Here is a 26,407-nt window from a genome sequence, read left to right as displayed (position 1 = left end):
GGGGGAGGGGGAGGGGGTTGGCGGGGGGGAGGGGGAGGGGGTGGGGGTTGGCGGGGGGGGGGGAGGGGGCAGGGGTTTGGCGGGGGGGAGGGGGCAGGGGTTTGGCGGGGGGGAGGGGGCAGAGATTTGGCGGGGGGGTAGGGGAGGGGGTTGGCGGGGGGGGAGGGGGAGGTGGTTGGCGGGGGGGCAGGGGAGGGAGTTGGTGGGGGTTGGGGGGGAGGGGGTTGGCGGGGGGAGAGGGGAGTGAGTTGGTGGGGGTTGGGGGGAGGGGGTTGGCGGGGGGAGAGGGGAGGGAGTTGGCGGGGGGGGAGGGGAGGGAGTTGGGGGGTGGGGAGAGGGGAGGGGGTTGGCGGGGGGGGAGGGGAGGGGGCGGGGGTTGGCGGGGGGAGGGAGTTGGTGAGAGTTGGGGGGAGGGGGTTGGCGGGGGGCAGGGAGTGTGTTGGGGGGGCGGGGGGTGCGGGGAGGGGGTTGGTGGGGGGGAGGGGGGTGCGGGGAGGGGGTGGGAGTTGGTGGGGGCGGGGGGTGCGGGGAGGGGTTGGGTGAGGGGGTTGGTGGGGGCTGCGGTGCGGTGCTCGCTGCTGCTGCCAAATGATGCCAAAAACAGTTCCCTGACGGGTATTATCTTAGTGCCTGGACAGGAGATGGGACATTCCCCGCTGCTTTGTTACCAACAAGGTGCACTGTGGTACTTGGTTAAACCCCCTCTTCAAAAATACCCACCCTTGACCCTTGCAAACTACACCCACATCTTTCACTTTCCTTTCCAAAGTCTTTGATCGTGCTGTCACCTGCCGAAGGTATGCCCATCTTTCCCATAACTCCCACATATGAATCTCTCCAGTCAGGTTTTTAATCCAACCACATCCAGCTGCACCTCTCTTTGTTCACCTTGCTCTCCTTTAAGACCCTCCCCAAAAACCAACCTCACCTGGCCTAAAATCTTCACTTTTGCCTTATGAATCTACATAGGAACTGGAGGAGGCCATTTGATGAGATCATGGCCGACTGTGACCTAACTCCAGTTTATCCACTTTGCCTGATATTGCTTAATACCTATGGTTCTGTGAGATTTCTAAGTACTTGAAGAAAACATTGCATCGGGAAGGATTGAACAAATGGGACTAATTGAATCGCTCTCTCATAGAGTTGGCACAGGCATGATGGGCTGAAAGGCTCCTTGTGCTTTAAGATTCTATGATTCTTAGTTATTGATGGTATCATGTAATTATTCTACTTTCTGTTCAGTGTTCCAACCATCTTTCCTGATTGCATCTGGACCTGAAGTAAATGTGTACCTGGTGGGAGAAAACAGCACCTTGGCTTACATTGGTGTGGAAACAGTTGCCGCCACTGATGGTATGTCTCCCTTATTCTGGTTTACTGGGGGTACATAAGTTTCAGAAGTGGGACAATCAGTGTATAGAAGTTATAATTAGATTTAAATAACATTGCAATAGAAATAGAAAATATATATCTAAATTATATTGTTTTACACTCTCATAATTCCTCCTCCCAAAGCCATTCTTTCCTTGTATTCCCTCGAGAATAGAAGGTTGAAGGATGGCCTAGTTGAGATATTTGGAATGATAAAGGGATTCGAGAGGTTACAGAGAAATGATTTCCTCAAGTGGAGAAATCCCAATCCGGGGGAATAGTTTTATAATTAGAACATTTAAGAGTGAAATCAGAAAGCACTTCTTCATACACACGGTCTGGAAATGTGGAACTCTCTCCACATGGTTTCTGGGTATGGTCAGCTGAAGTTTTGAAGACGGGTCAACAGACTTTTGTTATGTAAGGATACCAAGGGAAATGGAGCCAAGATAAGTAAATGCAGTTAAGATACTGATCAGCTGTAATCTAGTAGAATGGTGGAGCAGGCTAAATGGCCTCCTCCTGTTCACTCTGCACAAAGTAAGTCCCCAGTGATTAGGAAGATTGGGTGGCCAAGTTATTTTCTATTGGTCAGTGATGATCTTCATTTGGTCAGTAGGAGGTGCTGCGTCATAGTACGTAATTCCCATTGTTAGCTTAATTCCCTTTAGACCTTTTGGCTAGTAAGCTGATCAGTGCTAATAGCAACTTGTCCTAATGAAATAGTGGGTTAAGGGACCTGTTAAGTTTGCAGGCACAAAGGAAGCAGCAACTTGTATTTGTGTAGTGGCTTTAACAATAAATAAAACGTCTCGCTGCACAACACATTTGGGGATCGGACCCACGTAAGAAGGCAGTTGGGGAAAGTGTCTGAAGGTGTCAATGAAGAGCTAGGTTTCGAGAAGCATTTTGAAAATGCGTGCTTGTGTACAAACAATTTCTCTCAATCTACACTATTTCCACTGGTTGGAGAGTCTAGGACAAAGGGTGTCAGTGTAAAAAAAAAAAAATTAGAACCAGACCTTCCAGAAGTGAAATTGGGAAACACTTCATGCAAAGAGTGGTAGAAGATTGGAGCTCTTTTCTGCAAACAAGAATTGGTGTTGGATCAATCAATTGTTAATTTTAAAACTAAGATTGATAGATTTTTGTTAACCTAACCGCTGATATTAAGGGGTGAAGCGAAAAGCAAATATGTGGGGTTAGATCACAGATTTTTGGTGACATGATTAAGGGAAAAATATTGGTCAGGACATTGGGGGGAAACTCCCCTGCTTTACTTCAAATTAATGCCATGGGATCTTTTCCATTTACCCAAGCAGGCACATGGGGCCTCAGTTTAACATCTTATCCGAAAGATGGCACCTGCATTAGTGCAGTGTTCTCTCAGTACTATACTGGAGTATCAGTGCAGAATTTTGTGCACCTGGAGTGGGTTAGAGGGAATGGGATCGAGGGAGCAGAGGTTGGGTCTCATGGACAAGATGAGAAAATTGGATTTCTTTATTTTTGATTTGTTTTCTATTTAGATTTGTCACAGCCTAACTGTGTGGAGACAAATGCCACTGGTCAGTGGATACTGACTACTTCTGCTGATGAGGTCAGTACTTACTATTTAAAAAAAAACTTTCTTGTACTTCTTCCTTTATAGAGCCTTCTATTTGTGATAAAACTTTCTGGAATGTTAAACTTGACTAACATCAAAAGGACCCATTTCAGTAGATTGAACACTGCCTGCTCGCACATCTACTTGCTGTGCATTCTGACTTTTTTGATTTAAATAACTTTTGATTGAAAAATAAAGAAAAGAAAGTTTAAAAAGAAAGCAAAAAGAAACCCCAAAAAATGCTGGACTGCTCACCCATGTCCTGTGAAAATATTTTTAAAAATCAGCTGCACAGATTACAGCAATGAAGGTCTAGTCGAGTGCAGAAACTCCTGACTCTTATTTATTGCAGCATTGGACAGTAAACATTTTGCAGGGCATAACGTGGCTGCATTCATCTTAAACATCTTGACAATCCGGGAGCGTTGACAACCTTACCTCAGAGAAAGTTACTGGGCCTATGTGGATGAGGTTGTTACAAGGCTTTTCAAGGCAAAATCCTCTTTGCGGTCAGACATTTGTGATTCTTTGCAATTTTTGGAGCGTTTCTTTAACTTTGTTTTAGATCAGCAGATCAAGGTAGTACATCTGCTTAAAACAAATCAGGGAAAGTTTTTGTTTTGAGGGTTTTAGACTGGGCAGTGTGAGCAGGAACAGGCACAGACAGCCTCTGAACCTAACAGTTGTTTATCAGACTGCAGGGAGGGATACAGTGACTGGGGACGATTTAAGTTTCTACATGTTGTTATGAATTGTGTGTAATCAGCTGGCTGAAAAAATAAGGCAGTGCTGAAAATGATTTTGAGTGGTTTCATTGTTTAGTTTTATTTTCTGCTGATTGGAAAACACATGACCTATCTTCTGCCCAATTGCTGAAATGCTAGATTTGTGTAAATTAATTACAGGTGAATCTCAATGTGGTGTTGATCCTAGACCGACCATTAGTACTTTGTGAAGATTTATTAAATGAAACCAACTGTTGTCCAGAACCTCTGTGCATTGTTGAAACTCTCCGCGTGACTGCCTGTCTGAATGGCCACCTTTCAGCGACACTGCTTGTTCAAGTTATAATATACGCAAACTCGACTTTTCATAGGACTGTAAATGGTAAGTACTGGCTGTGTGCTTTTGAGAAATCTGGCAACAGCCAATTCTAACTTAAAATGAGAAACTTTTTCTGAGCTGTGACTAACATCATAGCAACAGTGGTGAGAGGCTGCAAGTCCAATCCCCAATAGTTGCTTTCTGCTCCTGCAGTTTTCCAGGGTGTGCCATTGTATATTGTGTCAACAGCAAGAATTATATTGAATTTTATTCGCTGATTATTAACATTAGGGGATACTGTAATAGATTTACAATTGCTTTGCTACCCACTGGAGACATGGGAGTTTCAATAATTGTTGAACATTAATCTGTCATTCCGTCTACTTTAAGTACAATGTTTCAAGTGAGGCTGATCTAATAATATAGTGAAAACAACATGAATTTGTTAAAGGCAAATTATGTCTGTGAAACCTGATTGAGATCCTTAATCTAGTAATGGGGAGGGTTGAAGAGAGTAAGTGCAGGTTGATGTGTATATAGACTGTCAAAAGGCATTTCATAAAGTACCACATAATAAACTTGTTTGAAAAATTGAAGCCTATGGGATTATAGGGACATGGTATTGACTAAGAGACAGAAAGCATAGAGTAATGGTGAAATGTTTTTCAGACTGGAGGGAATTGTACAAGGGTGTTCCCAGGGGTCAGTATAAGGACCGCCGCTCTTTTTGATAAATATTAATGACTTGGACTTGGATAGACAGGGCATAATTTCAAAGTCTGCAGATGACTCAAAACTCAGCAATGTAATAAACGATGAAGAGGACAGACAGACACCTGGTGAAATGGACAGACACATGATGGATGAAATTTAATGCAGCGAATTGTGAACTGATTAATTTTGGCTGGAAGAACAACGAGACACAAATAAAGTAGTACAATTTTAAATGAGGCTGCAGAAACAATGAGAGCTGGAGATGTCTAAACAAATCGTGTAAGTTGGCAGGACAAGTTAAGGATGTTAGAAAAGCATATGGGATCATTAGCTTTATAAATGGAGCCACAGAGTACAAAAATAAGGAAGTGATGCTGAACCTTAAACTGGCTGGTGGGGTGGTAAGCAGAGGACACATTTAAGATAATTGGCAAAAGAACCTGAGTGGGGATGAGAATTTTTTTTTTTTTTGGCTTCATGCACGCAGTAGTCATGACCTGGGATGCGCTACCTGAAAGAGTAGGGGAAGCAGATTCATTAGTAACCTTCAAAAAGGAATTGGATAGTTACTTGAAGGGGAAATATTTGCAGGGCTATGGGGAAAGAGCAGGGGAGTGAGACCAATTGGATAGTTTTTTTCAAAGAGCCAGCTCTGTTCTGGTGGGCCAAATGATGAAAGATCGCAGACCTGAAACGTTACCTCTGTTTCTCTCTCCACGGATGCTGCGTTACCGGTTGAGTATTTACAGCATTTCTGTTTTTATTTCAAGCTCCTAGTGTGCTCAGTATTTTGATTTTTTTGAGGGTTGAAGGACCTCCTAATGTACTGTATGATTCGAAGTTTCGTTTTAACATTTTTTAGCAGCCATGAGGAAAGTAAAGCTGGACTGGCTTTGCAGAATAGAGTTACTTCATGAGGAGAAGTCACAAAATCAGTGTTTCTGTTTAATGACCTGTACAGTTCCATTGGAGTTCTCAGCTTGGAATATGATGTTGAGGTTAGGTTATCCCTTGCTTTCAGCCTAGCCATCTTTGTAATGTGGTGATGGTAGTGCCGGTGTCTGGGCCTATAAGACACTAAGTGGCTCCCTATTAAATACAATGGGATTGAACTTCCTTGGAGTGGCAATCATCGTCAAAAGCTCTGTCACTTCAAATAAATCTAACAATTTCTGAATTTCTTTTTCATTGGGTATGGTTCCACAAGTACTGGTGCTCTCTAGTCCATTCAAGTAGAAGCCTAAGCTTCTACTTGTGGTATTGTCACAGCCACGTGATTTTGTTCTTTAACTGGCATCCGTGTGTATTTTCAGCAGGAGTCATTGGATGATGATCCAGAGAAGGGAATTTCCAAATAATTCTCCCTCTTGAATCTGAGGCTGCTGAGGCAGCATCATCGTTAATGTTCCGGTTAAGATTGGCTAACTCTGAACAGACTAGTGATCCAGAGTGCCACCGGCCTGCTCTGAATAGCATCATGCTATCTTGCTCTCCAGTGTGGGAGGTCATACTAACTACTGAACGTTGTTATTTTTGTTTCACCAGAAACAAAGATGCCGATTCCAGAACAAAAATACCGTCCCCTTGGCCCATGTCCATGCAACTTAACTGCAGAAGCTTGTGATGTACGATGCTGTTGTGATGAGGTATTTCTGCATTTTAATTATACTGTATTGTCAAGTTATATCGCCATATGTAGATTTTAAACTGTTTCGTACAGAATATGAAATTTAAGCATTTTATTCCGCGTGTGCAAGCGCACAAGTAAAATTGATAGTTCTGCTTATTTAAGTAGACACAGTATCTACAGTGTATGGTGTAACTGGGTCTGTTGCTTATTCTTCGTCTTGTGCCTCTTCTGTGATGCATTAAGGAAATTCTAAATAATTATTGGACTCATGGGTGTCACTAGCCCAGTTTTGTGGCTTTTCTGAAAACTAGGAATTGTGTCATTTGCATTTCACCGATAACTGAAATCTTTGTGGGAAGCTAGCACTGAGTGAAGAATTATGCTTTTCATAGTGAAATTCTAAACATCTTAGCACACAGAGCTACTCTTTTCCCATATTACATTCTGCATCACAACGTGGAGGAGAGTGTAATAAGGGATAGGTTGTTAAAGCTGTGTTATCTTTATAGGCTACTAGAAACAAAAGCATTTTCCACACTGCACTCTGCACCCTACAGCTGGAGAACTGCCCTGAGTGCTGTTAGGGAGGGAGTTCCTGGATTTTGACCCAGTGACAGTGAAGGAATGGTGATATATTTCCAAGTCAGGATGGTGAGTGGCCTGGAGGGGAACTTCCAGGTGATGATGTTCCCAAGTGTCTGCTGTCCTTGTCCTTCTAGATGGTAGAGGTCGTGTGTTTGGAAGGTGCTGTCTCAGGAGCCTTGGTGTGTTCCTGCAGTGCATCTTGTAGATGGTACACAGTGCGTTGGTGATGGAGGGGATGAATGTTTGTAGAAGATGTGCCAATCAAGTGGGCTGCTTTGTCCTGGACAGTGTCAAGCTTCTTGAGTGTTGTGGGAGCTGCTCTCATCCAGGGAAGTGGAGAGCTTTTCATCACACCCCTGACTTGTGCCTTGTAGATGGTGGACAGGCTTTGGGGAGTCAGGAGGTGAGCAACTTGTCACAGGATTTCTAGCCTCTGACCTGCTCTTGTAGCCACAGTATTTATATGGTTAGTCCAGTTCAGTTTCTGGTAAATGGTAACCCCCAGGATGCTAGTGCAGGATTCAGCGATGGTAATGTCATTGAATGTCAAGGGGCGATAGTTAAATTCTCTTGTTGGAGATGGTCTTTGCCTGGCACTTGTGTGGCGCGAATGTTACTTGCCACTTGTCAGCCCAAACCTGGATATTGTCCAGGTCTTGCTGCATTTGGACATGGACTGCTTCAGCATCTGAGGAGTTGCGAATGGTGCTGAAAATTGTGCAATCATCAGCAAACATCCCCATTTCTGGAAGGAAGATATTGATGAAGCAGCTGAAGATGGTTGGGCCTAGGACACTACCCTGACCTTTAAAGCTACATAGTATCGATTACGAAAGCCACTTGCTTCTATCTCTGTAGCATTGCTGCTTTTGCCTCTTACCCCACCCCCTAACTACCTTTGAAAATCTTTATTGCCTCCACAACAACAGCTGCCATTCACCTAACCCCTTTTTAATGCAAAAGAAACACCCTTTTTCTGCATTGTCCACCTTTTCCTTTCACCCTTTACCTTTTGTAAACTTGTTCAAAACTTGTTCAAAACTTACACTGCCAATATCCCACTCTGCTCGCCAATCACTTGTATTCTCAATGACCTGCAATGGCTCCCTGCCCTCCGACCCAATGAATGCAAATCTTTCCCCGTCCTAACTCTGCTACCTCCTTCAGCCTTCCATTGGCCGCTACACTTATTTGAATCTGTGGCCATTTGTATCCCTTTTGGCCCTTTTGCACCACCATTAGTGTCCGAGCCTTTTCCCTATTCCTACCCTCTGAAACTCCCTCTATGAATTCCACTGCCTCTTGACTTCTCTCCCCACCTTGAAGAACCTTTTCAAAACCCATCTTTTTGACTAGTTACCTTTGCTCACTGGACCACCTTTGTTCATTGACCATTCCTTTTCTGCTTTTATTCAACCTCTCTTTCCAAAGCTCCTGCAACGTTTTGTGTCTTAACAGCTCTTTACAAATGCTCTCCTTTGATCATGAAATGAAGGTGTTAATATTAGCAGTGTTCAGCAAGTTTGTGTTTCCTAGGAAATGCAAATGGCAAAACGGATTTATCACCCGACTGATCAGGTTCTTTATATTTGGTCCAGCCAGATTCTGATGTTTTTCAACTAGTTTGTGGAAGAAATTAAAATTAGTAATTTTCACCAAGTGTATTTGGACATTATGAATTCTCTGTGCTACTTTTTCTTATATTAAATGTGCTATATAAATACAAATTGTCATTGGTGTGATACTGTATAATATATATAAATAAAACTGGTCTGTTAATATTATTTATTTGATCTCATTCTGAAACATGAATTATGCCAAGTAAATTTTCCTTTTTTTTTCAGGAATGCACACCCAGTATGATAAAGCTGTTCCATTCTTACTGCTTTAAAGGAGTGTTTGGAGGGAATGTGTCCCAACCCTTTGACCAATTATGTTCTGTTCAGAATGTAAATGATGTTCCTGACTGGTTTCCTTTCCTCTGTGTGCAATCTTCTCTTGATAACTCGCCTTACCTGGGGTTGTTCTATGATGGTGATACTGTGTAAGTTTGTATAACAGGCACTAAAGCAACTATAATGAGTGAAATAAATTAATCCATGTGATCTGTTGTGCCTTACCTTTAATATTCATCTTCAGTGATTGGAATGACTTCTCTCTCTTGTTTAATACTTTTCTACTACTGCACATTTGAATTTGTACTTAAATATGTTAAAAAGCTGCCACTTTTTATACAGGTGCAAAGCAACTGTGAAATGATGCAGGTTTCTGATCTTCCCCTCCAACCACTAACCTGTATCCTAAACCTGACCGCGTTCTAATTGACTCAGTTACTAAACAAACAATTGAACTCTGAATTGAAAAAAGGGACAATACTGGACCTAGGAAGAGTCTTGCACCCAAAATATTAATCTGTCTTTTCTCTCTCTAGTTGATGACCTGCAAGTTTCTATTATTTATCTTATTACTTCAGCTTATTTTCCCCCTCAATATATTTTTTCTTTTCTTTTCTTTTGAATTAAACTCTGACTTGAGTCTCTGTTTATTTAACAGGTAAGCTTTGTAGCCTGAAGAGTCTTGACTCCTTAATGGAATAGTTTGTTGACGGTTAATATGTATAACAGTCCAGTATTCATTGCACTCAATTTGATTTGCTATGAACAAACCCAGGGGACATCTACAAATGATGTCCCCGTCACTCCCCCACTCCATCCCCCACCCAAATCATCCCTCCTGCCATGAAACTTATTTCAGTCTGACAGCTTTCATGCTAGAACTCTGGGTTTCCATCCAAATGATACGTGGCTCTATTCATTCTCCTGCTGTGCTTTCTGGTACCTGAAAATGCAGACGAAGATGTATGCAGGAATTTAGATGTGAAGAAACACCAATTTCTGAATTGTAAGGGAGCTGAACTGACGTCACGGAGATGGTCAGGATGATGCTAAATTTCTTAACCGGCACAGGTGTCTTTGTAACTCTTCCAGGCCAGTCTTCAATCACCATTTAAAAATATCAGTTGGGGTATAATGATGAAGAATATAGAAAATGATATTACGTGGAATTTACAGCACAGAAACAGGCCATGCAGCCCATTGGGTCTGTGTTGATGTGCATACTCTGTGTGAGCCGCCTTACGCTGTATTTATTTATTCTCCCCCAATCAACATATCTTTCTATTCCATTCTCAACATGTACTTTTCTAGCTTTCCCTTAAATATATGAATGCTATCTCTCTGAGCCACTCCATATGGATGAGTTCCATATTCCATTCCACATTGATACTAATGCTGCCTCTTTGAAATCTGTATCCTGATAATAAATGCAATTGACTACATCCCCTTTATCCTTGCCTCAATGCTTGTGAAGCAATGCAGTAAATTCTTATTGCACTGGGAATAATCTCCTTTTTGAACTTTGCTTTCAACAGCGGGGTTTCTCGTGACTTTTCCTTTGAGGTAGTGACGCCTCCAGCGACATATTCACCAGTTGGCTACCGTCAAGGGGATCGTATTGTTAAAAACGAAGATGAGTACCTTACTATTCCACAGGTATGAATAACAGCACATCATTTTTTTAAAAATTCATTCACGGGATGTGGGCTTTGCTGGCTGACCCAGCATTTGTTGCCCTTCCCTATTTGCCCTTGAGAAGGTGGTGGTGAACTGCCTTCTTGAACCGCTACAGTCCATGTTGTGTAGGTACACCCACAGTGCTGTTAGGAAGAGAGTTCCAGGATTTTGACCCAGTGACAGTGAAGGAACGGTGATATATTTCCAAGTCAGAGTGGTGAGTGACTTGGAGAGGAACTCCCAGGTGTAGGTATTCCCACCTATCTACTGCCCTTGTCCTTCTAGATGGTAGCGGTCGTGAGTTTGGAAGGTGCTGTCTAAGGAGCCTTGGTGAATTCCTGCAATGCATCTTGTAGATGGTGTATACTGCTACTATTGTGCATTGGTGGAGGAGGGAGTGAATGTTTGTGGATGGGGTGCCAATCAAGTGGGCTGCTTTGTCCTGGATGGTGTCAAGCTTATTCAGTGTTGTGGGAGCTGCATTCATCCAGGCAAGCAGGGCCTTGTTGACAGTGGTCAGGCTTTGAGGTGTCAGAAGGTGAGTTACTTGTCCTCTTGTAGCCACAGTATTTATATGGCTAGCCCAGTTCAGTTTCTGGCCAAAAGATAAATTAAAACTTTGGTAAGATTGTAAATGAGTTTTGTAACCTTCAGTGGACCAACAATGTAACTTACTACTGGTCTAATTGGACAGTGTGTAAATTGAGGTTAATTTATAAAACCTAATACACCTAAGAGAGATGGAAGATTGCACAGTGCCGTATTGCTACCTCCAACCATCTCCTAGTGGGTCAGGTCCAATGAAATACTTCCTGAATTGCCATCATTGTTATCTAGACAAGGGGGTTCAGTAACATGGTGATAATGTTTCTGAACTAGTAATCTGGAGACCTAGACTAATCATCTAGAGACGTAAATTCATATTCCACCATGACTGTTGGGAAGTTAAAGTTGGTTCATTAAATAAATCTAGAATAAAAAGCTAATATCAGTAATGGTGACTTTGAAACTACAAGATTGTCATTTAAAAACCTATCTGGTCACTAATGTTCTTTTGGGAATGGAATTTGTTGTCCTTACTTGGTTTGGCCTATAGGTGACTCCAGATCCACAGTAGTGTGGTGAACTCTTTCTTAACTGTCCCCTGAGATGGCGAAGCAAGCCACTCAGTTGTATGGGGTTGGGCAATAAATGCTTGCTTAGCTGGTGATGTCAGCATACCATGAATAAACAAAAAAAAATCACATCCTGCTGTGCACAGGACAATGAACAATTCAGTCGACTGTGAATAAACAAATGATCATTGGAACATTGGCGGCATTCCACAGGGATTGTTCCCTCCGGGACACCCTGGTCCACTCCTCCATCACCCCCTACACCTCAACGCCCTCCCACGGCACCTTCCCATGCAACCGCAGAAGGTGCAACACCTGCCCCTTCCCCCCCTCCTCACTGTCCAAGGGCCCAAACACTCCTTTCAAGTGAAGCAGCACTTCACTTGCACTTCCCTCAATTTGGTCTGCTGCATTCGTTGCTCCCAATGCGGTTTCCTCTACTTGGAAAGACCAAACGCAGACTGGGTGACCGCTTTGTGGAACACCTTCGTTCTGTCCGCAAGCGTGACCCAGACCTGTCGCTTGCCATTTCAACACACCACCCTGCTCTCATGCACATGTCCATCCTTGGCCTGCTGCGGTGTTCCAGTGAAACTCAACGCAAACTGGAGGAACAGCACCTCATCTTCCAACTAGGCACTTTACAGCCTTCTGGACTGAATATTGAGTTCAACAATTTTAGATCATGAACTCTCTCCTCCATCCCCATCCACTTTCCGATCCCCCTTTTTCCTATAATTTTTAAATTTATTTTTCTTTTCCCACCTATTTCCATTATTTATTTCCATCCATTGTTTTATCTCCACCTTTTAGCATATTTCGATCCCTTCCCCCCACCCCCACTAGGGCTATCTGTACCTTGCTTGCCCTGCTTTCTACCCTTTATGTCATCATTAGCACATTTCTTCAGCTAATATCACCACCATCAACACCCATTTGTCCTATTGTCTATGACATATTTGGCAATTTCTTCTTTGCCTCCACCTATTACTGGCCCTCTATCCAGCTCTACCTGTTCCACTCCCTCCAACCAGTTTATATTTCACCTCATTTCTATATTTCCTTAGTTCTGATGAAGAGTCATTCGGACTTGAAACGTTAACTGTATTCCTCTCCGCAGATGCTGTCAGAACTGCTGAGTTATTCCAGCTATTTTTGTTTATGTTTTAGATTTCCAGCATCCGCTGTATTTTGCTTTTATCTTAGTGTTCTGGAGGAATGTGGCTAAGTTCACATAGTATTTGACGGGGTGGAGTTGGTGGAGGTATTTTTTGAAAGAAATGAGGCTGACAACATTATTTATTGAATAATTTTGTAGAGACTCTGCCTTTTTTATTTGATAAGCTGCTTCCTCTTTCCACCCTGGCCCATTTAATTTCTTTTTTATCTTGTTGGTTGGGAGTGATCTCTGGCTCCGTTGCTCCGGATCAGTGTGGGGTCAGACCAGTGATAACATTTCTGATTTCCTTCCTCCTAAAGCTCAAAAGCCTCTGGTGCCTCTCTACAGTGACATGAGAAAGATTAGGCCATGAGTACTGTGGGCTTTTTTATTAGTCCAGTGGGTGTAGGTGTCACGGACAAGACCAGCATTTAATGCCCATTCCTAATTGCCCTTGAAAAAGATAATAGTGAGCTGTTGCAGTTTTTATGGTGTCAGTGTGAGCCCATCTCCCACTAACCCTTTTCTGTCTCACCAGTTTTGTTGTCTTTCCCATCTCATGATGGTGTGGACTCCTTATTGATGTGCAGCTTTACAGATGTCATTTGTCCTCTGGTACAGCATCCATTATTGATGTGTGAGCATTGACACTGAGTGTTGGCACCAGTTGTGCACAAGAACCAGGTGCCAAGGAAATGGGCAGATGATAAACTATTGGATATCATGGAGGTTGTTTGATTGGGCTCTCCTAATAATTCATGAGTAACAAAATTCTGCATTAGTTACAAATAGTGTGCCAATTGGGATACAAATTATATTCCAAAACTCTTAATCAAATGGTTTTATACCATGTTGGGTGAAGGAATAAAAATTAACGTATATATATGTGTTTTAATTTGTCGCTTGTTAATGGTGCCAGTGACTTCACATAAAACTCTTTCTCACAATACAGATAGTTTACAGGTATGACAAACTCTGAAATAGTTAAAAGAGATTATGTAACTTTTTGTTGCCTACGTTGCTTTGCTATTTAGAAATGCTTTCAGTTTTTTCACATTCTCTCAGGTTTTAGAAAATAAACCTGACCAGTTGGAAAATTCATTCCTATTGCAACTTAAATAAGTACAGCAGTATGCATGTCATGTCTGTTCCAATACAGTACCTGAGAACTTAAAACAGTTTAACCAACATTCTAGGTTGTAGTTGATCCTGGATTGAGTCTGACAGATTACTGTTGCATTATTCAACTAAGGCATCCTTTAAATAGAACCCTTGCTGAAAAACATCTTTTGGAATTCTTTAAATGTAACCACAAGAGATACTACCTTATTACATTTTAAGATGTGAAAGGTAAAAACAGGATAATCTGTTGAAAACCACAAATGGCTATTTACTGCCATCATCTTGGGCATCGCATAGAATGTACAGCACAGAAATGGTCTAATCTGCCTAACTGGTCTACGCTAGTGTTTATTTATTTTTATTCATTCGAGGCATGTGGGCTTCGCTGGCTAGGCCAGCATTTATTGCCCATCCGGAATTGCCGTTAAGGTGGTGATGAACTATCATCTTGAACTGCTGTAGTCCATGAGGCTAGGATTCCTGGCCTCTGACATGCCCTTGTAGCTGCAGTATTTATATGGCAAGTCCAGTTCAGTTTCTGGTCAATGGTAACCCCCCAGGATGTTGATAGAGGGAGATTCAGTGATGGTAATGCTATTGAGAATGTCAGTGGGCAATGGTTAGATTTTCTGTTGTTGGAGATGGTCATTACATGGCACTTGTGTGGCGCGATTGTTACTTTCCACTTGTCACCCCACACCTGGATATCGTCCAGGTCTTGCTGCATTTGGACATGGACTGCTTCAGTATCTAAGGAGTTGTGAATGGTGCGGAACATTGTGCAATCATCAGCGAACATCCCCACTTCTGAACTTATGATGGAAGGAAGATCATTGATGGAGCAGTTGAAGGTGTTTGGGCCAAGGACACTACCCTGAGGAACTCCTGCAGTGATGTCCTGGAGCTGAGATGATTGACCTCCAACAACCACAACCATCTTCCTTTGTGCTGGGTATGACTCCAACCAGCGGAGAGTTTTCCTCCTGATTCCCATTGACTCCAGTTTTGCTAGGGCTCTTTGATGCCACACTTGGTCAAATGATGTCAAGGGCAGTCACTCTCACCTCACCTTGGGAGTTCAGCTCTTTTGTCCATGTTTGAACATAGGCTGCAATGAGGTCAAGAGCTGAGTGGCCCTGGCGGAACCCAAACTGAGCGTCAGTGAGCAGATTATTGTTAAGCAAGTGCCACTTGATAGCACTGTTGATCACCCCTCCCATCACTTGACTGATGACCAAGAGTAGACTGATGGGGTGGTAATTGGCCAGGTTGGATTTGTCCTGCTTTTTGCATACAAGACATACCTGAGCAATTTTCCACATTGCTGTGTAGATACCAGTGGTATAGATGCAAGTGTTGTAGCTGTATTAGAACAGCTTGGCTAAGGGCATGGCAAGTTCTGGAGCACGTGTTCAGTGCTATTGCCGAGATATTGTCAGGGTCTATATCCTTCACAGTATCCAGTGCCTTCAGCTGTTTCTTGATATGCCCTGGAGTGAAGCGAATTGGCTAAAGAGTGGCATTTGTGATGCTGGGGACCTGTGGAGGAAGCCAAGATGGGTCATCCACTCGGCATTTCTGGCTGAAGATTGTGGCAAGTACTCCAGCTTTATCTTTAGCACTGATATGCTGGGCCCCCTATCATTGAGGACGGGGATGTTTGTGGAAACTCCTTCAGTGAGTTGTTTAATTGTCCACCACCCTTCACAGATGGATGTGGCGGCACTGCAGAGCTTAGATCTGATCTGTTGGTTGTGGAATTGCTCAGCTCTTTCTATCACTTGCTGCTTATGTTGTTCGGCACGCAAGTACTCCTGTGTTGTAGCTTCACCAGGTTGACACCTCATTGTTAGGTATGCCTGGTGCTTCTCCTGACATACCCTCCTGCACTTCTCATTGAACAATTCAATGACTACGATTCTGCTGCTGCTGATGGCCTGCAGTGCCTCATGGTTGCCCAGCCTTGAGTTGCTAGATCTGTTTGTGATCTATCCTGTTTAGCATGGTGGTAGTGCTATGCAACATGATGGAGTGTACCCTCAATGTGAAGACGAGACTTCATCTCCACAGGGACTGTGTGGTGGTCACTCCTACCAGTAAGGTCATGGACTGATGTATCTGTGACAGGAAGGTTGACGAGGATGAGGTCAAATGTTTTTCCCTCTTGCTGGCTCGCTCACCGCCTGCCGCAGACCCAGTCTAGCAGCTATGTCCTGTAGGACTTGGCTAGCTTGGTCTGTGGTGATGCTACCCAGCCACACTGTGTGTGGTATCCAGAGTACATTCTGTGCACTTACCATATTCAGTGCTTCCTCCAAGTGGTGTTCAACATGGAGGAGCACTGATTCATCAGCTGGGGGTAGGTGGTAATCAGCAGAAGGTTTCCTTGCCCATGTTTGACCTGATGCCATGAGACTTCATGGGGCCTGGTATCGATGTTGACTCCCAGGGCAACTTTCTCCTGCCTGTATACCAGTGTGCTGCCACTGCTGGTGGGACAGCAGGTGGTGTCTGGGACATTAAGGTATGATTCTGCGAGTATAAATATGTCAGGCTGTTGCTTGACTAGTCTGTGAGACAGCTCTCCCAATTATGTTCCGTATGAGCCTCCTTCTACCCAGCTTCATTTAACCCTATTAGCATATCCTTTTATTCCTTTCTTCCTTATTACTTAACTAGCTTCCCCTTAAATGCATTTATGCCTGGATTCTTGAATCTCTGGCCTGCAAGTCACAACCTGGCGCCCTCTGTATCCAGCCTGCAGACTCACTGTTCAAACTACGGGTAAGTTGAATGAAAGATCTGCAAGGATCTGCTCCTTCAGTCACAGGCTGTTTCTCTCCTGAATGTCTGGCTGTCAGGCTCGCCAGCGAGTGAGAAAGGATATGAGTGAGAGGGCGTGAGTGAGAGCCTGACACCCTTCCTCCTTCCCTCAAAAGCTATCCACTAAGGTCGGGAGAGGAGGAAAACCCTGGCTGAAAGGCAACTGACCTCTGCTTTCATATGAATTCTGTCGAGGCTAGTACGGAATGCGCGCCATTAGAGGTGAATGCAAGGTCATTGTTAGTTAAACCCAACTCCTTAGCTAAGGTCTGGTCCCCACCTCTTCCTAATGTGTCTCTTTAGCTCTGCTTCAGCAAAAAGGCAAAAAATAAGTTTTCATTGGTGAACTCTGCTACTTGGCATTTTTTAATGGGTATTTTTATTAATTACTGTTCTTTGAAATTATCCATTTATTGCTTTGACATTGATATTTTTAAAATTCATCTTTAACATTTTGTGAAATCTTACCTTACTGAAATTTCATCATCGACCCATTGAGTGTGAAAAAATTGAAATGTGGCCCCACCCCCACCCAAAAAGGTTGGACAAGCCTGATCTAAGCTGTTCATCCTAACTGCTCCAGGCTGTAGCCTCCTCCCACCCCTCTTGATCTAACCCTATCAGCATATTGTCTTTAATTTCTAAAATGTTAGCTATTCAGGGCTCTGGATGTAATAATACATTTTCAGGCCTCTGATGATATTCGTATGGTCAGTGACTATAAAGTCAAAGCTGAAAGTAACCTAAGAAATTGTGAGAACCTTGAATATTTATGAAATAATTTGTAAAACTGGATAAGGAGCAAAGTGTTTCACCTCTTACTTTTTGTCTGTATGTTTATGCTGCAGAGATCTTTGAGTGGTCAATGCTTGAGGAATGCACCTGTGGCTTATCTTGAAGATTTTGACACACATTGTGTGACTCCTCTTACTGCTGCAGCTTGTACAGATAGCCATGGAATTAGTGACTATATCCAGAATGGCCAGGGATGTAAGTTCAATGTATAATGGAAAGAATGGCACTGTTTACCTAGGACTTTGAGCACCTGAAAGGCAGTGGAAACATATTCAATAATAACTTTCAAAAGGGAATTGGATAAATACATTAAATGTGGTTGAGGGCAAGGTTGGCAGTGCTGGGGTAGGGGTGGTGGGTTGTGGCACAAATTGCAGGGCTGTGGGGGAGAAAGCAGGGAGTTGGGGCCAATAGGATTTTCTTTCAAAGAACTGGCACAGACAAAGTAAGCTAAATGGCTGACTCCCATGCTGTGCAATTCTATATATAAGATGTGATCCCCTTGTTGATGTCCAATTGTTCAAACTAGAGCAATCTGAGTGGAAGATCACTAAGATTTCTCAGAGTTAAGAAAATGCTGTCCTTCATTAGCTCTGCTGCTTCTCTGAAAGTATGGGTAATTAGTGAAGCACACAATTGTCATAGTGTTGCAGCTTTGGGAACAGAAGGAAGGTGGTCAAGAGCTGGCCATCATTTGCTAACTTATGTTCTGGAAACTCAGGGCATTTTCTTCCCTATCTCAGGTGGGGTTCCCTGTTGTATGCGGAGTCTGGCTGAATGGATCACTGAGACTCTGATCTCTCACACTCAGTCTGGTACTGGAGAAGTACAGGAGCAGTCTTGGGGAACTCTTTCTCAGCCGTCTCCTCTGTCTCTCCTTGTTGGAGCTACCTGACTTCCACCCAGGATTTCTCTTAAGTGGAACATCTGGAATTGGGACCTCAGCACGTGGAGGATTGTTGGGTGCAACAGCACACTGCCACAAGAATACAAGAAGTAGGGGTATGAGTAGACCATATGGCCCATCAATGCAATCATGACTGATTTTGGGCTTCAACTGCACTTTCTTGCCCACTTCCCATATCCCTTGATTCACTGAAAGACCAAAAATCTGTCTATCCCAGCCTTAAATGTATTTAATGATGGAGCATTCACAACCCACTTGGGTAGAGAATTCCAAAGATTCACAGCCCTCTCAGTGAAGTAATTTCTCCTCATTTCAGTCCTGAATGATCGGCCCCTTATCTGAGACTGTGCCCCTGTTTTAAGATGCCGCGACCAATGAAAACATTTTCTCAGCATCCACCCTGTCAAGCCTCTTCTGACTTTTGTAGGTTTCAATGAGATCACCTCTCATTCTTCTAAACTTCAAAGAATATAAGCCCAATTTACTCAGCCCCACATCATAGGACAGCCCCCTCATCCGGAGGACCCATTTAGAAAATCTTCGCTGCACCGCTTCCAGTGCAAATATATTCTTTCTTAAATGTAGAGACCAAAACTGCACACGATATTCCAGATGTGGTCTCCCCAAAACCCTGTACAACTATAGCAAGACTTCTTTATTCTTGTACTCCAATCCCCTTGCAATAAAGGCCAACATGCAATTTGCTTGCTGCGCCCAAATGCTAACTTTTTGCGTTACTTGTACGAGCACACCTAAATCTCTTTGAACATCAACACTTACAAGTTTCACACCTTTTTAGAAAATATTCTACTTTTCTATACCCTCAACCTGTATATATTTCTTTGCAACTTTTATGTCCTGCCCACAACTGACCTTTCCACCTAACTTGGTATCATCAGAAACCTTCGAAACGTTACTCTCTGTCTCTCCATCTAAGTCATTAGTATAGATTGTGAATAACTGAGGCCCCAGCACTGATCCTTGTGGCACTTTCTGCCACTTATGCTTACTTTCTGCTATCTATCCATTAACGAACCCTCTATCCATGCTAATATATTACCCCCAACTCCATGAGCCCTGATCTTGCCTATTAACCTTTTATCTGGCACCTTGTTCACATGCCTTTTGGAAATCCAGGTAAACTCCTAGTTCCCCTTTTCTACTCTCCAAAAACTCTGAGTTTGTAAACAGGATTTCCCTTAATTAAAATTATGTTGACTTGTTATAATCATGCTATGCTTTACTAAGTGCATTGTTAAGACTTCCTTATTAATAGATTCCAGCATTTTCCCAACAACTGATGTTAGGCTAACTGGCCTGTAGTTCACTGCTTTCTCTCACACTGCTTTCCAAGAAAGGACAGAAACATTTTCTAGCTTCCATTCTGATTTGGCCATTCCTGACTCTAAGGAATTTTGGAAAATCATAGTGCATCCATTACCTCTGCAGCTAGCTCTTTTAGAACTCTAGGGTGTTGGCTATCAGGTCCTGGAGATTTCTTTGATTTTAGTCCCTTAAGTTTCTCCGATTCTTTTTCTCTGTTGAGATTAATTTCCTTAATTTCCTCCTTTTTAGTCTCTGGGTTGCTGTCTATTTCTGGTATGCAACTTGTGTTTTCTACTGTGAAGACAGCTACAAAATAGTTGTTCAATGCTTCTGCCATTTCCTTAGTTCCCCATGATAATTTCCCTTGCCTCTGCTTCTAAGGGACCAATGTTTAATTTAGCTACTGGCTCTCTTTTTATAGACTTATAAAAGCTCTGGCAATCCATTTTTATATTTCTGGCTAGTTTACTCTCATTTCCAATTATTTATCGTTTTATCAACTTTTTGTTGGCCCTTTGGTTTCTAAAACACTCCCAATCCTCAGACTTGCTACTGTTTTTTGCAACGTTGTAAGCCTCTTTTAATCTAATACTGTCCTTAACTTCCTGAGTGAGCCACAGGTGGGCCCTTCTTGCTGAGATTTTGTTTTTCAGTGGAATGTAGTTCCGTTGAACATTCTGAATTGTTTCCTTAAGTATTTCTCACTGTTCATTTACCTCCATACCTTTTAGTCTGTTTACTCAATTAACCTTATCCAGTTCTCCCTTCATACCTATGTAATTGGCTTTGTTCAAGTTTAAGATTCTTGTTTGTGATTGGAGTATTTCACTTTAAAACTTAGCATTGAATTCACTGGTATTATGATCTCTATTTCCCAACGGTCTTTTACTATGATGTTACTAATGAACTCTGCTTCATTACACAATACTATATCTAAAATAGCTTTATCCCTAATCAGCTTCACAATGTATTGCTCCACTTCATGATGCAGCATACGTGCCACATCACATTGCTGTACTTATGTGACTATTTTAAAAAAACACTTGTATAATGGTACAGCCTTGCAATGTATTGAAATTATTATGCAGTGAGTAGTAACAGAACACACTCAAATTTGAAGCTTGTAGTAATTTGGTACTAAGGGAAAGTTCACAGGAATAGCTGGTGTGGAAAATGATAATGGGATATTAACTTACGAAGAATTGAGGCATGCTTTTGGGATAAAACAGCATTCATTCACTTTGCAGCATGACCTGCACTATACCTGCCTGGTGTGATGAGTACTCTATGCACTTTCTTAAACCTCTGTGTCTTTATATAATTGTTTAAAATGCTACTGTCTTCAAATTTATGCAATAGTTATTGATCAGACTGCAAACTGATTTTCTACTAAAGCATCATAGTGTGAAAGCTAAATAAAGTGGACATTGCTGAAAAAAGAGACTTATCAAAGCTTTTCATCTTGCACTCATCAGGACACTTTACAAGGATGCCAATATAAGGGGAAAACAACAATTTAGAAATATAGAAACATAAAAACTAGGAGCAGGAGTAGGCCATTCGGCCCATCCAGCCTGCTCCACCATTCATTATGATCATGGCTGATCATCCAACTCAATAGCCTATATTTATACTGTATGTGAAGAGCATGCTGATTGATCGGCAAGTAGACTTTGGTAGACGTGTTGCCATGGAGAATGAATCAGTGATGGTGAATGACAGTAAATGCCAAGCATTGTTTGAAATTTAAACCAGGCAGCTTGACCCTGATTGGTTAAGGCCTTGCCCTGAGGAATGAGTCAGCAAATGGTTGTCAAAATAAGTGGCAATGCCATGACCAATCAGGGTCAAGTTGCCTGGTTTAAATTTCAAACAATGCTTGGCGGTTAACTGTCATTCACCATCACTGATTCATTCTCCATGGCAACATCTCTACCAGTCAGAGTCCACTTGCCAACCAATCAGCACGCTTTTCACATAAAGTATAAATTGTTATTTTCCCCTTTATATTGGTATTCTTGCGTAGTGCAAGTCAAAAAGCTTGAACATGTCTCTTTTTTCAGCAATACTCAAGTTCTGCACTACCAAACAACTAAAGTAGTTATTTTTATTTTAAATGGAAGTAAACTGAAATGAAAGATGCAAGGTCTGAGACTGCAAGAATAATTGGATTGCTTCTTCCATGTAGTGTTGCTACCGACTGTTATAAAGTACCAGAATTCCATAGACCTCAGAAATTTCATTACAGCAACCTCTTCAACTTCTGGGTCAAGTCCTGCTCATCAATCCTTGTTTCCTGAACAGCAGAATATCACAGCTTCTTTAGGTATGATCTCTCAGCACGAGGCTTGTTTTTTTTTGCTACATCTTAAATAAATGAATTTCAATGCAGCCATGAAGAGTAACCCATCAAATATGGTGCTAAAATGTTGGAGTCAGGAATGTGATTCTCAGCTTCTGCTGAGATTTTCATTTGGCATTCTCTGGAGAGTGACATTGGCAGTTTTGCCTTGATTACTTTGTGGAAATAGGTCACACCATTGTGCAGGAGGGAACCCACTGAGCACTTGCTTACCAAGTACTGATGTGAATGGTAACCTCCAGGTATGCGCAGTGCCAGATGAACTGGATGGATCTCAATGTCACAAGGTGGTCTTGGTAGTTGAAGAAGGTCTTCAGCCCATTTGATCTCAGCTCATTTTCCAGAACTAACCCTCTCATCTTCCCATTACATCATCTAGTAGCTAATTGAGTTTGGATTCTATGTTCAACCACTTTTCTTGGTTCCAACTTTTCATCTGACTCGGTAAAGAAATACTTCCTGGTCTTTGTCCTAAATGTCAAAAACTTGTTTCTGACATCCTGACCTGACTCTACTTCAGTGCATCTGAAGGTTTTTTTTGGCTTTGCTTTCTGTGGTCCCCCAGTATATTGTGGTTCCATAAGATCCAATAAATTGTGTCTTTTTGAGGATGAAGATCTCCAGCTTATCAATTAGCTCCTCCTGACACCTGGACTAATTTTGTTGCTCTCCTCTGCACTGTCATTAGAATCTAAGTACTGTCTTATTCTTGGGTGGCTGGACAGTGGGCATTTTTAGCAGGAACTCTGGAGATTTGACCTTGATGGATTTGCTGATTGACACCTCTCTCTGCTCTCTCTGTTGGGAGATGGTGAGCAACGAGTCAGCTGACGCTCTTCTGGCTACTTCTGTTCCATTCACATGCACCTCATTTTGCCTACTTCCTGATGTACAGTAATGTGCATTTGACTGAATAAATGTCATTTGTCACTGATTTGACCAGGTCCAAATCTTATTCCACTCTCCTCCAAGTACTCCACTCTACCCTTCAAGTTTGGTGTCATTGCAAGGTTACTATAGAAGTTTATAGCATGGTAGGATGCCACTGGTCCCATAATATATCCTTGCTCTTTGCTAGAGCAATTCAAAAATTATCCACTGACCAATACAATACTAATATTGTAACTTGTTTGTTTACTTCAATACAGAACTGGTTGATAAATCACATCCCAAACTTGTAGAGGGAATGTGTGAAAATATGATTTTGGGGGCAGAATACGTCTTCAGCTGGAAAGGAAATACGATTTCTAATGTCACTTTGCTTGTCACAGTGGGAAATGTTCCCTTAGATTCTCCAGGTAGGATGTTCTTTCATATATTTGCAGTAACTATTGTACAAGAAGTGATTTTGATTATAAATTTCTATTTGGTTATTTTGTGTTAGCCCGTTTTACTCTTGTTTTACTGATGGAATTCAACTCCTGCATTTAACAGTGTGTTTGTTTGCCTCACCTGCATCTCTATCTTCATCTCACTCTCTAATATCTTCCTTTCCAGCAACTTTGACCCAAAGATTCAGTGTGACTTTCATTAACTTAAAAAATGACCATTCAACCAATGTGACCCGGTCTGGCAATCCAGGTGAGACCACAGCTTATTACACCTCTTGCATCAATTTGCAGAAAAGTTTTATCAATGCAAGTTTGGAATTTGTGCCTTGTCCTTAAAAAATTTAAGTATAAGAAGAGTCATTTCATGCTAGAATTAATTACAATTTAACTTCTGTTGGTGGGTGAAATTTTGAGTGACCTAGAGCTGAAAATTTACAAGCGCCTAGCTATCTGCAAATTTTCTTTCGTAAAAGCACAGTGATTAACCTGTAACTAACCTATTTGGGTTACTTCCTCATGAGGTTATAGGAAATTGGAACAGGAGTAGGAAAGTCAGCCCTTGGGCCTTTGTGAAACTAAGCTCTTAAGTTTGTTATGATACTTGTAGACTTGAAATTAGAACAACAACTTGTGCGTTTATTTCAAGCTTTCAACTTTACAGATGTTACACACTCCTTTTCAAAAAAGGGCAGTGATAACCCCAGCAACTGCAGGCCAGCAGGCTCTTATTGATGGTCAGGAAACTTTTAGAGACAGTAATCCAGGATAAAATTAATTGACACTTAGATTAAAAGAATGGCTGTGTGGCTATAAATTGACTAAAGGATAGAGAACAGAGATCTGTGGTAAACAGTTACTTTTCAGACTGGAGTGAAGTATAGAGTGGTCTTCCCAGCAGCTGGTATTAGGACCACTGTCTTTTTATATATATTAGTTATCTAGACTTGGGTTTACACAACATAGTTTCAAAGTTTGCAGATGACTAGAAAATGGAGTAAACATTGAGGAGGACATAGACTGGTGAGAAGGGTAGACATATGGCAGACTAAATTCAATGCAGTGTAAAGTGATAAATTTTGGTAGGAAGAATGAGAGGCTATATGAACTAAATGGTTGAATTTTGAAGGGGATGTAAGAACAAAGAGACCTGTGGATAAATGTATGCATCTTTGAATGTGGCAGAGCAAGTTGACGACCTGTTTGAAAAAGCACACGGGATCATTTGCTTTATTAATAGAGCATTGATGCACAAAAGCAAGGATTTTATGCTAAATGTTTATAGCTCAGTTGAAATATTCTGTTGAGACTCAGAACTGATCTAGCATCTCAAAACTGGGCATCCAGAGGCACTGTGGGCCATTAGCAACAGCTGAATTGTGTTCAACCAGAATCTGTAAATTCATGTCTCAGCATATCCCTCACTCTACCATTATCAACAAGCCAGGGAACCAACCCTCACTGAATGAGGAGTGTAGGAGAGGATGCCAGGAGCAGAACTAGGTATATATTTTTTATTATCATTCATTTCTGTAATGTGGCATTGCTAGCTAGGACAGCATATAGTGCCTATCCCTAATTGCCCTTGAGAAGGTGGTGGTGAGCTGCCTTCTTGAACCCCAGCAGTCCATGTCTTGTAGGTACACCCATAGTACTGTTAGGGAGGGAGTTCCAGGATTTTAACCAATGATAGTGAAGGAATGGTGATATATTTCCAAGTCAGGGTGGTGTGTGGCTTGGAGGTGAACTTCCAGGTGTTAGCGTTCCCACCCATCCACTGCCTTTGACCTTCTGGATGGTAGAGGATGTGAGTTTGGAAGGTGCTGCCTAAGGAGCCTTGGTGTGTCCCTGCAGTGCATCTTGTAGATGGTACACACTGCTGCTACTGTGCCTTGGTGGTGGAGGGAATGAATGTTTGTAGATGTGGTGCCAATCAAGCGGGCTGCTTTGTCCTGGATGGTGTCAAGCTTGTTGAGTGTTGTGGGAGCTGCACTCATCCAAGCAGGTGGAGAGTATTCCATCACACCCCTGAATTGTGCCTTGTAAATGGTGTACAGGCTTTGGGGAGTCAGGAGATGAGTTACTCATTGCAGGATTCCTAGCCTCTGATCTGTTCTTGTAGCCACAGTAGTCCAGTTAAGTTTCTGGTCATTGGTAACTCCCAGGATGTTGATAGTGGGGGATTCAACGATGGTAATGTCATTGAACACCAAGGAGCGATGGTTAGATTCTCTCTTGCTGGAGATGGTCATTGCCTGGCACCTGAGTGGCACAAATGTTACTTACCACTTGTCAGCCCAAGCCTGGATATTGTCCAGATCTTGCTGCATTTGGACATGGACTGCTTCAGTATCTGAGGAGTCACGAATGGTGCCGAACATTGTGCAATCATCAGCAAACATCCCCACTTCTGACCTTATGATGGAAGGAAGATCATTGATGAAGCAGCTGAAGATGGTTGGGCTGAGGACACTACCCTGAGGAACTTCTGCAGTGATGTCCTGGAGCTGAGATGACTGACCTCTAACGACCACAACCATCTTCCTTTGTGCTAGGTATGACTCCAACCAATGGAGAGTTTTCCCCCTGATTTCCATTGACTCCAGTTTTGCTAGGGCTATTTGATGCCACACTCGGTCAAATGCTGCCTTGATGTCAAGGGCAATCACTCTCACCTCACCTCTGGAGTTCAGCTCGCTTGTCCATGTTTGAACCGAGGCTGTACTGAGGTCAGGAGCTGAGTGGCCCTGGCGGAACCCAAACTGAGCGTCAGTGAGCATGTTATTGTTAAGCAAGTGCTGCTTGATAGCACTGTTGGTGACCCCTTCCATTACTTTACTGATTATTGAGAATAGACTGATGAGCCAGTAATGGCTGGGTTGGATTTGTCCTGCTTTTTGTGTACAGGACGTACCTGGGCAATTTTCCATATTGCCGGGTAGATG

At 42.4% G+C, this 26,407-nt stretch overlaps 1 protein-coding gene across 1 annotated transcript in view; it reads left to right on the top strand.

Moving 5' to 3' along the window:
• The window catches only part of tctn2 (tectonic family member 2), a 53,059-nt gene that overhangs the window by 1,207 nt on the left and 25,445 nt on the right, over positions 1–26,407 (top strand). The window contains exons 2-11 of the mRNA XM_041203438.1: positions 1,246–1,356; positions 2,904–2,974; positions 3,886–4,087; positions 6,284–6,384; positions 8,798–8,997; positions 10,384–10,504; positions 17,593–17,734; positions 21,961–22,098; positions 23,283–23,432; positions 23,632–23,715. Of these exons, the coding sequence (XP_041059372.1) occupies positions 1,246–1,356; positions 2,904–2,974; positions 3,886–4,087; positions 6,284–6,384; positions 8,798–8,997; positions 10,384–10,504; positions 17,593–17,734; positions 21,961–22,098; positions 23,283–23,432; positions 23,632–23,715 (1,320 nt within the window). The remainder of the gene's footprint in view (positions 1–1,245; positions 1,357–2,903; positions 2,975–3,885; positions 4,088–6,283; positions 6,385–8,797; positions 8,998–10,383; positions 10,505–17,592; positions 17,735–21,960; positions 22,099–23,282; positions 23,433–23,631; positions 23,716–26,407) is intronic.

The sequence above is a fragment of the Carcharodon carcharias genome, chromosome 13 (genome assembly GCF_017639515.1).
Source record: "Carcharodon carcharias isolate sCarCar2 chromosome 13, sCarCar2.pri, whole genome shotgun sequence".
NCBI classification, from domain to species: domain Eukaryota; kingdom Metazoa; phylum Chordata; class Chondrichthyes; order Lamniformes; family Lamnidae; genus Carcharodon; species Carcharodon carcharias.
The sequence above is the reverse complement of the archived record's forward strand: the minus strand, read 5'-3'. Positions and strand labels throughout refer to the sequence as shown.